General features: G+C 41.3%; 1 protein-coding gene across 4 annotated transcripts in view; it reads right to left on the bottom strand.

Moving 5' to 3' along the window:
- Positions 1-22,437, bottom strand: part of MPP7 (MAGUK p55 scaffold protein 7) — a 222,762-nt gene that overhangs the window by 120,112 nt on the left and 80,213 nt on the right. For all 4 annotated transcript variants that reach the window (XM_055544022.1, XM_055544021.1, XM_055544023.1 and 1 more), the window contains exon 3: positions 8,920-9,038. In XM_055544022.1, coding sequence (XP_055399997.1) covers positions 8,920-9,038 — 119 coding nt within the window. The remainder of the gene's footprint in view (positions 1-8,919; positions 9,039-22,437) is intronic.

The following is a 22,437-nucleotide window of genomic DNA, read 5'->3' as shown; positions in this document are numbered from 1 at the left end:
TCATTTTGACAAATTAATGCTGGGAAAGGTAACTAGTCTGAGGGACTCGGTCTTGGAGGAGAACCTTGCACTTTCCTCAAAGAGCTCTACCCAAAAAAAAAGCCCTACCAAGTTCTCATGTTGAAAACAGGAGAAAAATCCCCTAGTATTTCAAACAGGGGAAGGAGAAAAGTAACCATTTTGCAATACAAAGGCCAAGAGCTCTCTCCCCTCCAAGCATGCATACATGCTAAGTTGCTTCAGTTGCTGTGCGACCCTGTGGACTGTAGCCCACCATGCTCCTCTGTCCATAGGATTCTCCAGGCAAGAATACTGGAGTGGGTTGCCATGCTCTCCCCCAGGGGATATTCCCAGCCCAGGAATTGAACCCATGTCTCTTCGTCTCCTGCACTGGCCGGTGGGTTCTTTATCTCTAGCACTACCTGGGAAGCCACTTCCCTCCAAGTGAAAGTGAAAGTCGCTCAGTCATGTCTGACTCTTTGCAACCCCATGGACTACAGTCCATGGAATTCTCCAGGCCAGAATACTGGAGTGGGTAGCCTTTCCCTTCTCCAAGAGATCTTCCCAACCCAGGGATCAAACCCAGGTCTCCTGCATTGCAGGCGAATTCTTTACCAGCTGAGCCATGAGGGAAGCCCAAGAATACTGAAGTGGGTAGCCTAGCCCTTCTCCAGCAGATCTTCCCAACCCAGGAACTGAACCAGGGTCTCCTGCATTGCAGGACGACTCTTTACCAACTGAGCTATCCCTCCAAGAGAGTGGCTTTACTTATCAGAGCTGTATTTGACTTGGGAAAAGGGCAGTAAGAAAACTTAACCACATCCCCACCTCCCGGCCTTCCCATCTCAAATAAGGGGGAAAAAGGAAAGAAAACAAAAAGGCTAAGAAACGCTCTTGAAGGTCCTCATATCCCAGGGACTGACATTTAATCAGAATATTATATACCAATTCCTCTCTCCAAGACCTCACCATCATTAATAGGGCTCCAGTAAAATAACACTGGGTTATAACTGAGACAGCCAAAGATACAGACTCCAAGAGCATTCTTAAGGAAAGACAAAGGGAATGGGGGTGGGGGTGAGGATGGCGGAGGTGGGGGGGGTGGTGAGAGAGACAAGGAAACTGGAGTCTCGGGTACTGAGAGCTTCAGCAAACATTAAACACAGCCAGGTCAACGCCAAAACTCACATGTAAAGCCTCATCACCTCAGTACATACTGCCCAATACATCATGTCCAACTTTCAATAGAAAATCACAAAGCATAATAAAAGGCAATAAAAGCACAGTCTGAAGAGATAAAGCAAGGATCCGAAAAAGACTCAACTCTGACACAGAAGTTGGAACTATGAAATAGGGAATTTAAAATACGTATGATTAATAGGCTAATAGCTCTAATGGAAAAAGTGGACAACATGCAAGAACAGATGGAAAATGTAAGCAGAGAGATGGAAACTCTAAGACAGAATCAAAACGAATGCTAGAAACAAGGAACACCATAACAGAAATGAAGAATGCTTTTGATGTGCTCGTCAGTAGACTGGACAAGGCCAAGGAAAGAATCAGTAAGATTGAAAATATGTTAATGGAAATTCCCCAAACTGAAACACAAAGAGAAATGGGATGAAATTTTTAAAAAGGAACAGCATATCCAAGAACTGTGGGACATGTTCCATACATCTTTTGTAACAAAGAGAAAAAGAAAAAATACTTGAAGTAATAATGACTGAGAATTCTCCAAAATTAACGACAAAACACCAAACCACAGACCCAGGAAGCTCAGAAAATATCCAACAGAATAAATGACCAATAATCTACCCTGTGGTACACCATATTCAAACTGCAAGATCCAAAAATAAAGAGAAAATATTGAAATAATTCCAAGTGAAAAAACATCTTCCCTATAGAAGACAAAGACAAGAATAACATCAGACACCTCATCAGAAACTATGTAAGCAAGCAGAAACTGGAGTAAAATATTTCAAGTGTTGAAAGGAAAAGCCACCACTCTAGAATTCTGTATCCAGTGAAACTGTACTCTGAAAGTAAAGGAGAAATAAACACACAAACTTGAAAAGAAATCTGTCAGTGCACCTGCCTTGCAACAAGTGTTAAAAGAAATTCTTTAAGAGACAAGGAAAGTGATACAGGTCAGGCACTAGAAATACATCAAGAAAAGAAGAGCATCAGAGAAGGAGTAAATAAAGGTAAAACAAAATCTTTTATTTTTCCTACTCTTAATTGATCTGACAACTCTTTGTTCAAATAATAACAGCAATGCATTGGGTGACGATAGTATATGGATAAGTGACATGAATGACAGCAATGCTATAAAGGATGTAGAAAAAGGAATTAAGAATATTCTTTACAAGATACCTGCAACTACCTGTGACAAGGTACAGTGTTACTTCAGAGTAGACCCAGATTAGTTGTTAATGAATGTAGCAAACTCAATAATGGCAAGCACTAAAAAAACTTCGATATGTTAGGAAGGAATCAATGTAATCATGTAAAATGTTCACCTAAAAGCAGAGTACGGTGAGAGAGGGTGATTTAAAAAAAAAAAGAACAAGTGCTATGAACAGAAATCAGTGGCTGCTGCTGCTGCTGCTAAGTCACTTCAGTCGTGTCCGACTCTGTGTGACCCCATAGACGTCAGCCCACCAGGCTCCCCTGCCCCTGGGATTCTCCAGGCAAGAACACTGGAGTGGGTTGCCATTTCCTTCTCCAATGCAGGAAAGTGAAAAGTGAAAGTGAAGTCGCTCAGTCGGAAATCAGTGGCAGACATGGCAAATATAACCAGTTATATCAACAAACACTCTAAATATGAATGGTCTAAATATATAAATTGAAAGACAAAGACTATGAGAATAGATTGAAAAGGGAGGAAACTATTGTCTATAAGAACCCATCTTAAAAATAGAACGCACCCAGCTCTCCTGGGTGTGACAAATATATCTATAAATATAGATTTATTAAAAGAAAGAAATAGAGAAAGATAGACCACGCTGCTGCTGCTGCGTCACTTCAGTCGTGTCCAACTCTGTGCGACCCCATAGACAGCAGCCCACCAGGCTCCCCCATCCCTGGGATTCTCCAGGCAAGAACACTGGAGTGGGTTGCCATTTCCTTCTCCAATGCATGAGAGTGAAAAGTGAAAGTGAAGTCGTTCAGTCGTGTCTGACCCTCAGCGACCCCATGGACTGCAGCCTACCGGGCTCCTCCGCCCATGGGATTTTCCAGGCAAGAGTACTGGAGTGGGGTGCCATTGCCTTCTCCATATAGACCACGCTAACACTAACCAAAAGAAAGCTGAAGTACCCACATCAGTTTCAGACAAAGTGGAGAGCAGAACAAGGTAAACTGTAAGCGATAAAGGAGGGTATTACATGATGAAAAAAGAGTCAACCCTCTGAAAAAACATAATAACCCTCAGTGTGTATGCATCTAACAAGACAGCGTCAAAACACATGATGCAAAACTGATAAGACTGCAAGGAGAAATGAACAAAGCCACTTTTGTACTCGAAAACTCCAACACTCTTTTATCAGTGATTGACAGATCCAGCAGGCAGAAAATCAGTATTTAGCACCATCAACCAACTTAATCAAATACTTCATCCAACAACAGCAGAATACACATTCTTCTCAAGCTCACACAGAACAAGACAGACCACATTCTAAACCATAATACACCTTAACAAAATGGAAATCATATAGCATATGCTCTCAGGTCACATGGAGTTAAAAGAGAAATCAATAACAGAAAGACAGCAGTAAAATCTCCACATGTTTGGGAACTAACCAACAATTCTAAAGTACACATGGGCCAAGGGAGACGTTTCAAGATAAATTTTTTAAACATTTTGCAATAAATGAAAATATGGTTTAAAAAATTTGTGGAATGATGCAGAAGTAGTGGTTAGAGGGAAAGCATGGTATTGAACATAAAAAAAAAAAAAAAACAGAACTAAAATCAATTTTCTAAGCTTCTACCTTAGGAAACTAGAGGAAACAGAGCAAGGAGAAAAAAAGAAAGAATAAAATACAAGCAAAAAACAACAGAATTGAAACAGGAAACAGGGGAAAAAAAAATCAATGAAACCTAAAGCTGGTTCTTTGAAAAGATAAATTGATGAACCCACAGCCAGGCTAACAAAGAAGAAAATGAGGCACAAACTCCTAATAATATCAAAAATGAAAGAAGAGTCATCATGGATCCCAAGGACATTAAAAAGATAAAGATTATAAACAATTTCATGCCCTCAAATTTGATAACTTACATGATTCCACCAATTCCTTGAAAGATACAAATGACAAAAACTCTCACACAAAAATAAATAGATGATCTAAATAGGCTTATATGTACTAAAGAAATCAGTAGTTAATAACCTTCCCAAACAGCTAGCACTAGGCCCAGATGGTTTCAATGGTGAATTTATGGGAAAAATCCTACCAATATTCTACAAACTCTTCCAGTAAAAAAAAAAAGAAGCAGAGAGTGCACTTCCTAACTATATGCCAAGCATTACCCTCCTACAAAAACCAGATAAAGACATTACAAGAAAGGAAAACTACTGACTAGTATCTCTTATGAACAGAGATGTAAAAATCCTCTGCAAAACATCAGCAAATCAAATCCAACCAAGGATAACATGAACTATATACCAAAACCAAGCGGGATTTTTCCCAGGAATGCAAAGTTTGGTTCAGTATTCAGAAGGAATAAAGTAATCCATCATAGCAACAGGATAAAGAAAAGTCTATATGATCAAAACAGTAGATGTGAAAGAATCATTTGAAAAAAAAAAATATCCAACATCCATTTATGATTAAAAAAAAAAAAAAGACCACTCAACAAACTTGGCATAGAGAAGATTTCTTCAACATGCAGTTTTAGCTTAAAATACCAGTTCCTCCTCCAGCGCCTCTCTGAGGCCAGCATTGAGGGATGCACCTTCTGCATATCAAAAAGCTGAGACCGTGGGCCATCGTGCAATGTGCATCACCATGTCCTCTGGGGGGGTTGAAGACCATATAAAACAAGGGGCTAAACCTGCTCTATTAGAAAGCTTATCCCTGGTGTCCTACGCAGTGTCTGGCACAGAGTGAGACCTCAACAAAGACAGCACGAACAAAACAGTCAAGCATCAGAAATTAAAACTACGTAACTAAATGTTATCAGGGTCTGGTTGAGTTTTACCATGACTCCCTCAAGACTGAAATCACACAAATACACACAACAATGCAATCATAACAGGAAATTTTCCTTGGAAATAATAGTTGGGTATTGTTGAAATACTTCAGAATCTCCAAAAGAATAAAATTCAGATTGCTACCTTTTTTTCTCCTGCCCCATACAAATATGCAACTATTTGAAAAGGCAGGGGAAAAAAAACACAGGCAGCTATTTAAAAGGTACTAAAATTTTTATATTCTTATCCTAGAAATCCAACACAATTGTGAAATAAGAACAAAAATTTCTTGAAGAAAGAGAACTACCAATTTTCTTTAAAATTAATAGTTAAGTAAGTCTTTAAGCCACATCTTGTTGGCTTAAAATGAACTTAATCCAGATTATAAAAATACACACAATGTAACTGAATAAAATAAAATTTAAAGTAAGTAAAGGAATTTCAAAAGGAAAAAACACAAGGATAGGAGATAAGATTTGGAAATGAGATTCAGTGCTTCATGGGTCTGTAAATTTGCAAAAACATGGATCCAAAATGTGGCTCTGAGCATCCATCACCTTCACTAGATAATGCGGAAACTGATGTCCTTGTCTGGTCTCACATTAGATAGGATATTTCCATTCTTATATATAATATTTCCAAGGTCTTCAATAGGTACCATCTTTCTTCTTTTTTTATTCACTTTTTATTTCTTGGCCATACCATGCAGTATATTGGATGTTAGGTCCCTGACCAGGAATTGAACCCGTGCCCCCTGCATTGAAAGCACAGAGTCTTAACCACTGGACTGCCAGGGAAGTCCCAATATCAACTTTCTTCTGATTTAACCTTAACCCCTTTTTGGAATCTCATATTCATGGTTTTTATTATTCAACTTTTCTATTTAGAAATTTTTCTTTTAAAAAAATCTTCAGTTACAGTACAGCACCATCATGGTTCTCTTCCAATGACAACTCACAACCTATAGTATTCCCCTCAGAGTGGAGCTTGAGATCTTAAGGTGGCATGCCATACCTGCTGCAGACCCCAGAACCAAACCTGCCTCTTCTTAAGTACATTTTTCATCAGATCAGCAAGTTATCTGTATTTAAAACTGCGAGGCAATTTAACAACCACTTTCTTTTTTTACCCAAAAGATGAGAACTGTGAAGATTGGGGGCTAGAATAAAATCAAGTTTTCCGTTCACCCAGTTCTAAATCATGTACCAACAGCATCAACTGTAGGCAAAACAGCATAACATCAAAGCACACAAAACCAATCTTTTCGAACAAATTCCTTTTGCTCTACCGAGATTTATGTATAGAAGCCGAAGCCTGCTCTCCTCCACCCTGCAGTAGAGGCTCTTGGAAGACGGGTAAGCAGATTGTTCCAGCTGTTTAAACTACACTCCTGATCCCGTGAGACCGGCCTTCTGGAGGCATCCTAGGTTTTCCTACTTGAAAACTAACATAATGGGTCAGTCAAAGGACACCTTGAGTCTGCGCATGAGAAAAGCAGGGGGGGCGCATCTAGTGAGAAACTGAGAACATACTGGAATTACATAATAAAACTCATTTTTAAAATACATTTTATGGCAATTACTGAAAAACATTTGGAATACAGCACATGTTATTATGCTATTTAAAAGACTAGCAACATCCATTTATTTGCTACATTGTTTTTATAAACCAGATATTGGTAACAGTATGCTTCCTACCCACTTAATTATGGACACACACTTTGAATAACAACTTGTGTTGAAAACTCAACAGCTAGTGTAACTAAGAATTTTTTACTTTAGTTTTATTCTTTTAATATTAAAAATAACCACCATCTCTGCCAATTCTTTTTAGTCCTTCACATGCTATGATAATTAAATTTAATAATTTATTCACCTAACCTATATAACTACCAAAAGAACTAAGATCTTCACTATTTTATTTGAAACTCTTTGTCAACAAACAACCTTGTCAAACAGATACAGATTTAGAGAACAAACTCACAGACTTAGAGAACAAAGTTATGGTTGCAAGGGGCAGGAGGATGGAGGAAAGGGATAGTTAAGGAGTTTGGGATGGACATGTACACACTGCTACATTTTAAATGGATAATCAACAAGGTCCTGCTGTATAGCACAGGGAACTCTGTCAATATTATATGGCAGCCTGGTGGGAGGGGATTTGGGGGAGAATGGATACATGCATATATGTGGCTGAGTCCCTTGGCTGTCCCCCAGAAACTATCACAGCGTTGTTAATCGGCTATTCTCCAATACAAACTAAAAAGTTTAATTTAAAAAATCTTGTCAATAGGTAATATAATTTCCATTTTATAGACAAGGAAACTGAGATAGTAGCCACAGTATAAATAAATACAACATACACATCCATTGTTTGGGGGGCATATTTGTTTACTGATTAAGAAGTGATGGTGCTATTTTAAATGTGTTTTATTCCTTCTATCAAGAGACCAAGTCAATCTAAACAATCCATAACTATCCAACTTCCAAACATTTAATACAGGAGTATTTTCATGATTGCTTCACTAAGTCATAAACTTCACCAATTATTAGCCCAAGACCATTTCTAATATATCCCAAGAGAGCAACTACCTAAAATTATTTAGAATACAAAGATATCTTGGCAATAATACAAAAACTAAAAAATTTAAAAAACAACAGACACAATAAAGCACTCTTTAAATGTAAAGCTAGGGAAATGCCACAGATCAACACTTTAATTTCTTGAGAATTGCTACTGCTTAAAGCACACAAATTTCAACAAATTTGACCAAAAAAAAAAAAAATTGCAGTAAGAATTGTCCTGTCCTGTGAAACAACAGTGCCTCATTTCCAAATACTATACATCAGTCAAAAAGCCTCTTATCACAACAGACAACCATAACAGACGGAGCTGAATTAAGTATAGGATCAGATACTGTTGAAGCATACGTTTCTATCTCCTGCAGACTCTGTAAGACTTTAAATTCCTTTCAGCTTGAGTTAAATGGGAGAAAATGCAATTCATATTTCCAGAAGCAAGAGTGGCATATTTTCCAGTAAGTTCCTTGTTCTCGTTTTACTATTTTAAGACTTCTGATCACTCCCAGCACTGCTGTGTGGCAAGATCTGATTTCTGGTGGTTGATCATTTCCAGGGTATGACGCTTGGCGAAACCGGTCTCCAAACACTGTTTTTTATTCCTATTTAGCATCAGTGTATTTATACACAAAATACCATGTCAGTGGCGCTGGGCCAAGAGAGAAACAGCTTGCTAGAATTTCATTTGACTTTGTTAGAGGAAATTATTTTAAATTAATGTGGCTACTGAACAGCTGCCATCCTTAACCTCAGAAAATATATTCCTTCTAATTTTTGCTGCGAACATTTATTTATTTAAGTTAAACTCCAGCTCATGAATGTTGACCATGAGGAGTCTAAACCTTCTTGCGACGATTTCACATTCTTTTTCTAAACAAGGGCAGGCGCAGGCTTGCTCTATTAGTATGCACGGCCAGGTCGCCACCATTAAGTGAAATCATCTATGTATTTTTGGCCACCATTAAGTGAAATCATCTATGTATTTTTGGTAGAATCTTTTTCAACAACTTCCACGCCTGTCAGTGAAATGGAACAAGGCTGTTTTGTTTTTGGAGGGCAATAATTTGATCTCTGGTTTACTGGATGGCGTTCAAAATATTTTTCCATATGTTTCTCCACAAAGAAAAATCTGACATCAGCATGGTTTACCTTGACTAGTGAATGCAGGCTTTTTTCACCAAACACATCCCAGAGGAAGGTCAGGTCTTCCTGGCTGTCCACATGTGGCTGCAGCTGGGCTGGCAGAGCCACCAACAGCTCATACAGACCTATAAAACGAAAATAAAACACAAAGTGTAATCTCAGAGTGATCTCATTAATTTCGCTTAAGGTGTGTGTAATTGACGGCTGGAACATGTCGTTTTTACTGGATCTGTATTCTGGGCCATCAAGCAAAACTCTTCTCCAAAGAAACAAAGGAAGCTTTTGGATTTTTAAATTCTAAAGATGTATGCATAGCTGGCCTGTTTTTACCTCCTGCGGTGGTCAACATTTTACAGTCCTCCAAGTTTACATAACCCGAAACAAAAAAAAATATGTACAAGCTTTCAAAAAAAAAAAAATCGAAAAGAAGAAAACGCATACATTCCTTCCCTTAATCGTTATTACATTTCCCTCGACGTTAGCCAAAGAGTGAAGTGAGTCATGAATAGGAAAAACTTCTTTAGAAGAGCAGAAAATTGATAGCGTGGTCCATTAAAAAGGTTTTGTGGTTTCCAAACAGTTCCTAATAATATATAGCTTCAAAAACATTTGCATTATCGAACGTCCAAAGTCAAGTTCTAAAAAGCCAGAAGAAACCGTACTTGGTGTGGCATTCTTTGTAGTCACCCTCTTTTTAACAACAAACTCTGCAGCACTTAGCCTAAATGCAACTCTAATTTGAGGGTATGTGATGCCCTTGGGAAGAGTCAAGGCAACAGATGCGGGTCACGCATGTTCTCGCTGGAAGCTCCCTCCAGCAGACAGTAGCACAGCGTTCCGGGAGCGGGCTGTGCAGACCATCCATCGCGTTCAGGGGCCGGCAGACTCCTGTCCAAGAACTGTTGCAACAGTGCTTGCCCGGACTCTTCAGGGAGGTGACCTGGCAGAAGTCAGTATCAACTCAGAGCACATGTTTCATTTTCCAGCGGGATTACATGAGGTAAAAAGGACAAAATTCCTTTTATTTCTGTCTGCTGTCTACAAAAACACCGAGACCTCCTGGGATTTACTAGCACATGGGACTGTTGTTATTTCTGGTCTGAATAAGTGCTGCTGTTCATCAGAGAGACAGCTTTACAAGATATTCCACCAGCAAAGACTTGTAAATTATGGCCTTCTGATCAGTGTAGCTGTTATCTTCCTAAAGCGTTATAATATTCTGATAACGTGATTAACTCACAACCAAATGCATTTGGTAAAACTTTGGAAGTGAGATATGTAATTTGAGATTCGATTAAATTGAAACATTCCTGGGGCTGTATTTGGCCACAAAGATCTAAAATACTCTAGGGAAAAGTAAATAAATAAAACCTTCTCCCAATTACATTCTTAAGTATTGGTGGTTTATATTTGTTCCCATAAAAACCTGGCACCGTTCCTAAACTAGCACTTATTTACAATTCAGTAAAAATATTTTTAAGGTATCTCAACCTAAGTCAATGTACAGGTCTCAGTTTATACAAATACATACACACACACACACACACACACACACAACCACCAAGATCAGCAGTTAAGATCAGAGGTTCAAACTATGAAATTATGTAAAAAGAAGGTAGAATTTCACTATTCTATTACTGATTTCAGGAGTAGTAAAAATGATTACCTATTCCTTAGTAATATGATTACTGCTGAACGATACAAATTCAACCGTGATATAATTTATATGGTACAGTTCTTGGGGGGATTAAATGAGTTCATACATTTTAACAGTCTTGGCACATGGTAAATACTTGATGTTTCATGTGTAATGCAAGTTTCAGCCATTGTATTACTGATTACGACTGTTATCCATCATTATTATTACTAAAAAAAAGCAAAAATCTGGATCGAACAGTCTTAGATGCAAACCTCAGGTCTCCACTTTAAGGATTTCACGTAACTTATATAAGCCTTGTACCCTCACGTGTTGAAAAAGAAATGATAATCTACACATGTGGTAAAACTGCATCAGTTCAGTTCAGTTCAGTCACTCAGTCGTGTCCGACTCTTTGCGACCCCATGAATCGCAGAACGCCAGGCGTCCCTGTCCATCACCAACTCCTGGAGTTCACTCAGACTCACGTCCATCGAGTCAGTAATGCCATCCACACATCTCATCCTCTGTCATCCCCTTCTCCTCCTGCCCCCAATCCCTCCCAGCATCAGAGTCTTTTCCAATGAGTCAGCTCTTCGCATGAGGTGGCCAAAGTACTGGAGTTTCAGCTTTAGCATCATTCCTTCCAAAGAAATCCCAAGGCTGATCTCCTTCAGAATGGACTGGTTGGACCTCCTTGCAGTCCAAGGGACTCTCAAGAGTCTTCTCCAACACCACAGTTCAAAAGCATCAATTCTTTGGCGCTCAGCTTTATTCACAGTCCAACTCTTACATCCATACATGACCACAGGAAAAACCATAGCCTCGACTAGACGGACCTTTGTTGGCAAAGTAATGTCTCTGCTTTTGAATATGCTATCTAGGTTGGTCATAACTTTCCTTCCAAGGAGTAAGCGTCTTTTAATTTCATGGCTGCAATCAGCATCTGCAGTGATTTTGGAGCCCAAAAAAGTAAAGTCTGACACTGTTTCCACTGTTTCTCCATCTATTTACCATGAAGTGATGGGACCAGATGCCATGATCTTAGTTTTCTGAATGTTGAGCTTTAAGCCAACTTTTTCACTCTCCTCTTTCACTTTCATCAAGAGGCTTTTTAGTTCCTCTTCACTTTCTCCCATAAGGGTGGTATCGTCTGCATATCTGAGGTTATTGATATTTCTCCCGGCAACCTTGATTCCAGCTTATGCCTCTTCCAGCCCAGCGTTTCTCATGATGTACTCTGCATATAAGTTAAATAAGCAGGGTGACAATATACAGCCTTGACGAACTCCTTTTCCTATTTGGAACCAGTCTGTTGTTCCATGTCCAGGTCTAACTGTTGCTTCCTGACCTGCATATAGGTTTCTCAAGAGGCAGGTCAGGTGGTCTGGTATTCCCATCTCTTTCAGAATTTTCCACAGTTTATTGTGATCCACACAGTCAAAGGCTTTGACATAGTCAATAAAGCAGAAATAGATGTTTTTCTGGAACTCTCTTCCTTTTTCCATGATCCAGTGGATGTTGGCAATTTGATCTCTGGTTCCTCTGCCTTTTCTAAAAACCAGCTTGAACATCAGGAAGTTCACGGTTCACATATTGCTGAAGCCTGGCTTGGAGAATTTTGAGCATTACTTTACTAGCCTGTGAGATGAGTGCAATTGTACAGTAGTTTGAGCATTCTTTGGCATTGCCTTTCTTTGGGATTGGAATGCAAACTGACCTTTTCCAGTCCTGTGGCCACTGCTGAGTTTTCCAAATTTGCTGGCATATTGAGTGCAGCACTTTCACAGCATCATCTTTCAGGATTTGAAAGAGCTCAACTGGAATTCTATCACCTCCACTAGCTTTGTTCGTAGTGATGCTTTCTAAGGCCCACTTGACTTCACATTCCAGGATGTCTGGCTCTAGGTCAATGATCACACCATCGTGATTATCTGGGTCATGAAGATCTTTTTTGTACAGTTCTTCTGTGTATTCTTGCCACATCTTCTTAATATCTTCTGCTTCTGTTAGGTCCATACCATTTGTCCTTTATCGAGCCCATCTTTGCATGAAATGTTCCCTTGGTATCTCTAATTTTCTTGAAGAGATCTCTAGTCTTTCCCATTCTGTTGTTTTCCTCTATTTCTTTGCATTGATTGCTGAGGAAGGCTTTCTTATCTCTTCTTGCTATTCTTTGAACTCTGCATTCAAATGCTTATATCTTTCCTTTTCTCCTTTGCTTTTCACTTCTCTTCTTTTCACAGCTATTTGTAAGGCCTCCCCAGACAGCCATTTTGCTTTTTTGTATTTCTTTTCCATGACTTGATCCCTGTCTCCTGTACAATGTCACGAACCTCATTCCATAGCTCATTAGGCACTCTGTCTATCAGATCTAGGCCCTTAAATCTATTTCTCACTTCCACTGTATAATTATAAGGGATTTGATTTAGGTCATACCTGAATGGTCTAGTGGTTTTCCCTACTTTCTTCAATTTAAGTCTGAATTTGGCAATAAGGAGTTCATGGTCTGAGCCACAGTCAGCTCCCGGTCTTGTTTTTGTTGACTGTATAGAGCTTCTCCATCTTTAGCTGCAAAGAACATAATCAATCTGATTTCGATGTTGACCATATGGTGATGTCCATGTATAGAGTCTTCTCCTGTGTTGTTGGAAGAGGGTGTTTGTTATGACCAGTGCGTCTTCTTGGCAAAACTCTATTAGTCTTTGCCCTGCTTCATTCCGTATTCCAAGGCCACATTTGCCTGTTACTCCAGGTGTTTCTTGACTTCCTACTTTTGCATTCCAGTCCCCTATAATGAAAAGGACATCTTTTATGGGTGTTAGTTCTAAAAGGTCTTGTAGGTCTTCATAGAACCGTTCAACTTCAGCTTTTTCAGCGTTACTGGTTGGGGCATAGACTTGGATTACTGTGAAAACTGCATAGAACTAAATAAATACACACACACACACACACACACGCATAAGCACATGTGAAACCAGGGAAATCTGACAAAGGTCAGCTACTGGTGTGGATGACGCTCTCCCAGCTGGGACACACCGCCACAGTCATGCATAACGTTACCACAGGGGAACTGGTCAAAGTACACAGGATTTCTCTGTGTTATTTCCTACAACATGTCACTCTATAATTATCTCAAAATAAAGCTGAAACAAAAGAAGAAATTGTGATAAATACAGTTGCTGTAAGGATTCAGCGAACAATTCACAATTCCCAGGCATTGATTAAAAATAACAATATCCATCTTTCCTCAGTTTGTTTCCTAACAAGGAAAATCTCAGTGCAACGCTTCTAAGTAGACACCCAGCTTGGCGGTAGGTGCCAATCAGACAAAACACCATACTCAAAAATGAAACCACTCTGGTCTTCTATACATGGAAATTGTTCACCTTGCCTACATACTCCTTAGCTTTTTGTGGGAATAATCCGTGTCAGGCTCAATTTTTAAAATAATAACAACTTCTTTGTTAGTCAAAGCACAGAAGCCTGAGTTTTCTGTGCTTCTCTAGCTCTATGCAATCCTAACTTGCATGGTCCACTAGAGCGCAACAACACTCACTCCTCTTCATCTCCCCAATCTTGTGTGCTGTGCTTAGTCACTCAGTCATGTCTGACTCCTTGCGACCCTATGGACTGTAGCCCAACAGGCACCTCTATCCATGGGGACTCTCCAGGCAAGAATACTGGAGTGGGTCGCTATGCCCTCCTCCAGGGGATCTTCCCAACCCAGGGATCAAAGCCAGGTCTCCCGCATTGCGAGCAGATTATTTACTGTCTGAGCCATCAGGGAAGCTCATGAATGCTGGAGTGACTATCCTACTCCTTCTCCAGGGGATCTTCCCAACCCGGGGATTGAACCAGGGTCTCCTGCATTGTAGATGGATTCTTTACCAGCTGAGCCACCAGGGAAGCCCCTGGTATCCATACCTTGTACCACAAAACAAAGCCAGAGAGACAGGACCATGCCAATGAGAAATTCAAAAGATGGTAAAAAGAGCTGCCAGTGCAGAGCATTGCTAGCTGCATGCAGTGTCAATGCGGCAACAAGGACAAGCACTTCCACTCAAACCAGCGACCCAGCCCCAGCAGACACCTCAAGTCCATGTCTAAAACTGGGTCTGTGTACTTCCATGTGCTTTAAAGGAGTCCTATACTGAGTTCCTTGAGTCCCAATTATGAAGAATACTATGAAATACAATGGTCCGTAAAATTCAGAGAGCCAAAATAAGAGTTGAGAAAGCAATGTGTGTCTTTAAAACTTTTTCCTAAATCCACCTGTTCCTTGAACAAGAACTGGAGCCATGAAAGTCAACCTGTGCTCCTCTGTAGTCATCCAAGCTCATTTCCATAAACATCTAGGCACCCATGAACCCAGAGCACCCACAGCTCTGAAGGTCTAAGACAAATCGGACGTGATTTCTGTCCACAGGCGTCTACAACAAAGTTATGTGCAGGACCGGGTTAGACTGTGGGGCAGAGGCAGCGGAAGTGGTCAGTTCCTCCCGGGGGAGCAAGACGACATCAAGAAACCTTTTGGCAGGAAGAACACCTGAGTTGGGGCCATGAAGGCTCTATTCCCAAGAATCAGCATGTTATGAGCTCTCAGAGTCAGAGCCCCGGGCACAGAACTAAGTACATAATGTAATGCTATCTCTCCCCAGAGAGCTCACATCCTTGGATGACACAGAATGCAGTCCATATATGAGCAAGCATCTTTCAATCCTAAATATAATGATCTCCTATTTGCCCAAGTTAAGATCTGAAACATTTTTTTCTTCCAAGCAAAACAAATAGATGTTCAGGCAGCTGATGACACAAATTTCAGTGATGTTACTAAAATGTTCATGTCGGCCTCTAACATTTAAATTGCAATTTAGTTAGAAACACTTACTGTGAATTACCTATGAAGTAAAATACATTAATGTACATAGTGTTTGTGCCCCATTTGCACATTTCACACGACCATTTGAATTCTTCAGAGTGAGGTTCTTCCTCATCACAAGTGCCACTTGAGAATTAGAATAGATTGCTTTCACTTCCAGGTCAGTTGAGATGCAACACTGTTTTGAATATATGAGATGCCGTCACTGAGAATCTGGGTAAAGCTGATTGGTTTTTCATCAACAAACCTACTTACCTACTCTTTAAAATTCTATCAATTGCAAATGTGAGGTTTTTAACCCTTCTTCAAGGGATAATTAAATCTAGTCTAAACTTCGTCTCCTTTAAAAAAAATAAAATTCTGTCAATGGAACTCTCAATAATTTCTAAAATTATGAATTTCGTTATATGTGAATACTTTCAGTTTCCCCATTCCACATGCTTTAGTGCACGTGAATAAACAGAGAAAGTTCTCTGTAAGAGATTTTGTACGGACCTGACTATAAGCCAGCTCTCTCTTCTCTAAGAGATCATTTTATGGAGGGAAAAAACTCACCCTATATTTGGGCACATACAACACAGGACACTGTCCAGGATACCTGTGAAGGGTTTCAATAAACTTATTTCATAAAAATATTCCAACAGAAAAAAGATACTTTTAAATTAGTGCATTTTATATGCTGAGAAAAAGAAATCAATCAGAGCAAAACTAAAATAGGTTGAGGGTCACCTGATACATATATATATATAATAATTACTACAGCAATTTTAAGCAGAGAGCCATCAGTGGGGTCTGAATGAAGCTGGCAGGCCATGGGCTGGGGCCCGAAAGGAAGAAAAGCCCAGAAGGGTGAGTCTAACTGGGGTAAGGAAGGTATTCACAGTAATAGGAGCCAATTGCAGAGACGCAAAGATGCTCGAAAGATCTCTGAGTTGGTACTGAAGCCTGCTATCTATGAGCTCAGTAGTAACCTCTTCTCCCCTTTCCAGAGGAAGGTGAGATGACAAGTGCTGGCCGTCTGACATCATGAAGAATAACATCCTACGGAGAATGCTTTCCGTACAGTATAAACTGCCCATTCCACCAGGCAGTTCATTAAGTCAGCACACGTGTGGACCACCACGTTACTGACTTAGGTACCTGATTGGAGCTACATGTGCTGACTTCTCTGAGCTTTGCTGCACTGCAGGGTGAAATACTAGTCATTTTCTTTAAAGATGAATCAAAAAAAAACCAACACAACACCACTCACAGTCGTCCCTTGGTATCCAGAGGACCCACAGCAGATCAAGCACCACAGCTGCCCTCTACATCTGCCGTCCACAAGAACAGATGCAACCTCATGCTGACTACACACTGCCATATTTACTGAAAAACTCTGCATGTAAGTGGACCTGCATCCATGTTGTTCAAGGGTCAACTGTACATGCCTGTTCTCTCTCAACAATCTATGCTCAGAGCATGATCTTGATGCCTCTGAAGCCTGGTAAAACAAAGGACAGAGGGCCAGCTGTAGGGCTTCTGTGGCCCCATGGACTGTAGCCTGCTGGGCTCCTCTGCCCATCGAACTTCCCAGGCAACAATGCTGCAGTGGGTGTCATTTCCTACTCCAGGGGATCTTCCCAACCCAGGGATCAAACCCGATGCATTTTCTGCATCGGCAGGCAGATTCTTTGCCACTAGCACCACCTGGAAAGGCTCACTGTTTTACCTACAGATAAAAAACTTTGGACTCTTAACCACTGGCTTCTCAGGTGGCACAGTGGTAAAGAATCTGCCTGCCAACGCAGGAGACACAAGAGACAGAGTTCAATCCCTGGGTCAGGAAGGACCCCAGAGGACCAAATGGCAATCCACTCCAGCATTGTTGCCTGGAAAACACCATGGATAGAGGAGCCTGGTGGGCTACAGTCCATGGGGTCACAAAGAGTTGGACACAACTGAGCACTCATGCATAAATACTTTGGTGCTTTAGCAACTTCAAGTAAGTTGTCTTTCAATTTTTTTTTTCCTCGCAATATTTATATAAGAGTAGTACTGTAAAGCTTTCTATCAGGATCTTGTATGTAAGTCAGAAGCAGGAGATTTGATCAAGGATTGTGGAAGGCAGATAACACTGACCCAATCATGCTTAATAAACAATTCGCCCAAAGTCATAATACATTAACCAGAAGAAAATTATAAATTGTCATCCTTACATTAAAATTTCATTACTTTGTAAGATTTACCAATTTACTAAAATATATGATAGTAATTCTAACTGTACATAAAGTTTGCTATAATCATAGTCAGACCCTGAGTGATTCTCACCTTGCCTAAAACTGTGCTATGCTGTGCTTAGTCATGTCTGACTCTTTGCAACCCCATGGACTATAGCCCACCAGGCTCCTCTGTTCATGGGGATTCTCCAGGCAAGAACACTGGAGTGGGTTGCCATGCCCTCCTCCACAGGATCTTCCCACGCAGGGATCGAACCCAGGTCTAATGCATTGCAGGCCAATTCTTTACCAGCTGAGCCACCTGGGAAGCCCACCTAATAAAACTAGCTGCTAAAAATGACATCTATTTCTTTTGTCTCCCCTTCCTTAATCTATCCTTCCCACCACCAACCCCTGAAGCTTCCCAAAATAATACTTAGTAAAAATTATTATCAGAGGCAGTTCCTAGTAGTATTAACCATACCTAATACTGTGGAATGAGCTATGGTAAAGCGCTTTACAGGTCACCTCACTTAATGCTCTCCCCATCATCTCCCCTATTCCTATCTCCATTTTACAGGAGGACGTACACTTAGCCAGTAAGTGGCAGTCAGGACTTAAACTATGTCTCCCAGAATAACCCATCACATTAAGCTTCTATTCAAAAACCTTCAAGAGATCCCTCAAAAGTTAAATGTCTAACTGGACACCCAAATTACAATTGGATCAAATATTTCAAATATAATCTAGAGGATAATCTCAAAGAGTATTTTTATCATCTTGGAGTTAAATGTTAGTCTTAGAAAACAAAGAACCTAGAAATCACAAAAAAATTATGGTAGAATTTGTGACAAAATTTTCATGCATCAAAAAACCAAGGAAGTTTACAGAGAAACAGCCAAAAATTATCTCCAACAAGCAGGTGATTGATATTAAGAATAATAAAAGATGAGTAAAAGAGAAAGTAAAAGAGAAAAATGGGCAATAGCACATGAACAGTCAAATGGTGGCAGAAGAAATAGATGCCCCTCAAAATCAGTATATAAAGTAATGTTCAATCTAAGAAATAATATAAAATGATTCTTATAAGTCAAAGTAGGATTTCACTGGTGGTCCACTGGTTAAGAATCCACCTACCAACACAGGGGACATGGGTTTAATCCCTGGTCTGGGAGGTTTCCACATGTCATGGAGAAACTAAGCCAATGTCCCACAACACCTGAAGCTTGTGTACCTGAAGCCTGTGCTCTGCAACAAGAGCAGCCACATGCAATGAGAAGCCCCCACTTGCTGCAACTAGAGAAAAACCTACACGCAGCAATGACGATCCAGTACAGTCAATAAACAAATTTTTTTTAAGTTAAAGCATATCATTTTTCTTTTATCAATTTAGGAGATAATGAAGTTCGCAAATACCCATTCTTAGGGCATGAGAGTGGTTTCCCTGGTGGCTCAGACATTCAAGAATCCACCTGCAATGCTAGAGACCTGGGTTCGATCCCTGGGTTAGGAAGATCCCCTGGAGGAGGGCATGGCCACCCACTCCAGTATTCTTGCCTGGAGAATCCCATGGACAGAGGTGCCTAGTGGAATACAGTCCATGGGGTCACAGAGTCGGACACAACTGAGTGACTAAGCACAGGGCATGAGAGCAGATGCTCAGCAGTCACTTGGTGGGATGTGCACTCATTCATTCAATCAGCATCCACTGACCACTGTACATTCTCCGTGCTAGATGCTATTCAAGATGTCTGGATAGATCAGCAAAAGCCCTAGATAACATTTTGTGTGTGTGACAGTCACTCAGTCGTGTCCAACTCTTTGTGACCCCATGGACTGTAGCACCCCAAGCTCTTCTGTCCATGGAATTCTCCAGGCAAGGATACTGGAGCGGGTTGCCATTTCCCACTCCAGGAGAACTTCCTGACCCAGAGATCGAACTCACATCTCTTGAGTCTCCTGCACTGGCAGGCGGATTCTTTACCACTGCACCACCTGGAAAGCCCAGATAACATTCTAGGGGGAAGGCAAACAAAAAACAAAAGTAAGTAAATTATACAGTATGTAAGAAGATGACAGATATTGATAGAAAAAGAGAAACCCGAGCTGTGTACACAGATTCAGGGCTGGGCCACCAGCATGGACAGGGACAGAGGACGTGGTCAGGGAACACACTCTGGTGGTCAGAGACAGGAAGAAGGTGACAGAGTTGGTGGAACTGAGGGACAAGCACTTAGGGAGAGGGACCAGACGACACAGAAACCCCAGCCTCTAAGCCTGGAGCATCGGAGGAGAGCAAGGCACCCAGTGTGACAGGCAGAGGGAGAGAAGAAGAGACTTGATGTCAGAGAGGAAACAGGGACCAGGTCACGCAAGGCCTTGTAGGACAGACACTGCAAAGAACTTAACTTTTATTTCATAGGGACACTGCCATTGCTGGGTTTTTGAGCAAAGGAGTAACATGATTTGAGTGACATTTTAAGAGCATTGCTCCAGCTGCTACATTGAGAAGAGGGGTCAGGGGAGTACAGAGGCTGAGAACGAGTCAGACGGTCAGAGAGTGACCCAGACGAAAGAGGACCGGCACCCAGGCAGTAGCCAGAGGGAGGTATAAGGAGCGTGGGGATTCTGGACAGATTCTGAGGGAAGAGCCAACGATGGATTTCTGTCTGACTGAAGGCGGGCTATGAGAAGAAAAAAAGAAACAAACGTGATCGCCAACACTGAAGCTGCTGCCAAGGGAGATGAGAAGCTCAGTTTCAGACCCAATGAGCTGAAGACGTGGACTGAATGTCCTGGGGGAGACGCAGTGGGCGGCTGGAGGGAGGGGTCAGGAGCTCAGCGGAGAGGCCTGAGCTGAAGACATACACGTAGGAGTCCTGGGCAAGGGGTTGGTATTTAAACTCAAGAGACTGGATGAGACCCCAAGGGTGTGAGCGTGGACACAGTAGAAAGACAAGGACTGAGCCCTGGGGTCTCCACTGTCTGACCTCAGAGTTTCACAGACAGGTTTAAGATAACACACTTGACATGAGGAGGAGGGACACAGACATGTGCTGTCCTGGTGGCCCAGTGTGGCGGGGAAGGATGACCGACCTGAGGCAGGAGAGGCCACAGTCAGGGCAGAACAAGGCCCGAGAACTGCCCATGAGGTCCAGCCGCCTGGACTGGCGATGACTGAAGAGCATTAACAATAACAGGTGACACATTGGAAGGAGCAAATATTGACTACTCTTAGGAGGAGGGTTGGAGCAAGTGAGAATCAGTGTCTGCTAGGGGTGGAGGGATAAAGAAGATTTTTTAAAATGAAAAAAAATAGACCATATGTGCACTAAGGGCTTTGATCTACTGCAGGGGAAATGCTGACCACGGGGCCACTGCTGGTGGGCCCCTCTCAGGAGGTGAGAGGAACAGGGCCAGTGCACATGCAGACAGGGTACCGAGGGCTCCCAGGAGGGAGGCAGATATTGGGGTGGGGCGGGGAGGGGGGACCTGGGGTGACTCCCTCAGGATGGATCGTAGCAGTATTTTCAGTAAACAATGAAACGCGGTTGCCATGGGGAGTGAGGACACAGGATCAAAAGCCTGCACGAGAAAGAAAAGGTTAGAAAGAGTCACCTGGGAGAATGGAAAGATGAATAAAGCAGGGAAATCATAAACTGGTAGTTTACTAGCAATATGAGGATTTTAAGCCTATATGCATTCCCTTTGGTCCGGCTTGTTTATTCCCTCATTCATCCCACTTCCAGGGAGCCTAAATCTATATCCAACTCTATCAGCATTTAATCCAGGAAGAGAAACTAAAAGGAACAGGAAATAATTACTTACATTTTACTATATGTGTGTATATTTCATACTTGCTGTGCATATATATATAACACATATATACACACTCATATTTTTACAGTTTGATTTTTTACAAAATAGACATTATTTTTACAATTTCAAAAGTTTCATGCCTCACTCCCCAATTCTCTTCTAGCCACAGTGGACCGCTATTGGCTCTCCCCTGAAAGTATAACTGTTTCCAGATATCTTACACCAACTCACTAAATAATTAACTTCCTGGAGATCGCTACTGCTATCATAGTCCCCTCCCACAGGACCTGAGATTATCTGGAAGACAAAACAAACTCGGTAACTGTCTGACCTCAGAGTTTCAGAAACAGGCTTAACATAACAAATGGACAACGTCTTGAATGTGTGAAGGGAGCTGGCAAACTCCTGAATTCCTCTGTATCTCAAAATTCCTCTAGGTCCTTTCCAGCCTTCCTTCTGCAAATACGGAGTGCTCACCATGGACCAGAGTGTTTAGGGATGGGCATACAGGGGGAGGGAGAGAAAGGGAAGCAAAGACGGGCATGCCGCAGTGTGTCAGTGGAGACAGGCATCGTACATTGTGAATACACACATGAAGCTGTAACTGAACTGCTGCAAGGGAGGGGGTGTAAACCACGACAGGGTAAGAGTGGGGCGTGAACGAGCTCAGGGAGAGCTTCCTCGGGGAAACGAAGCTTGAGCTGAGATGGTCAAAGAATAGACATCAACTGGGGATGGTGAAGTAGGAAGGCAGAAAAACCCTATAGGGAAAAGAAATTCACAGACAAAGGCCCTGGGGTGGACGCTTAGACTCTGCAGCCAAGTAACATAAATACAAGTCCCAACACTGCAGCTGTTAATTGGTTCACATCTCTGTGCATCCAGTTTTTAAACTGTATAAAGGTACAGTTATACTAGCCTGACTAGGGTCGTTAATAATGATTAAATGAGCTATTCGTAAAGCTCAGAATGATGCCTCATTTCACTGT

The sequence above is a fragment of the Bubalus kerabau genome, chromosome 13, assembly GCF_029407905.1.
Source record: "Bubalus kerabau isolate K-KA32 ecotype Philippines breed swamp buffalo chromosome 13, PCC_UOA_SB_1v2, whole genome shotgun sequence".
Classification (NCBI taxonomy): domain Eukaryota; kingdom Metazoa; phylum Chordata; class Mammalia; order Artiodactyla; family Bovidae; genus Bubalus; species Bubalus kerabau.
This window is presented reverse-complemented; position numbering and strand designations above follow the sequence as displayed.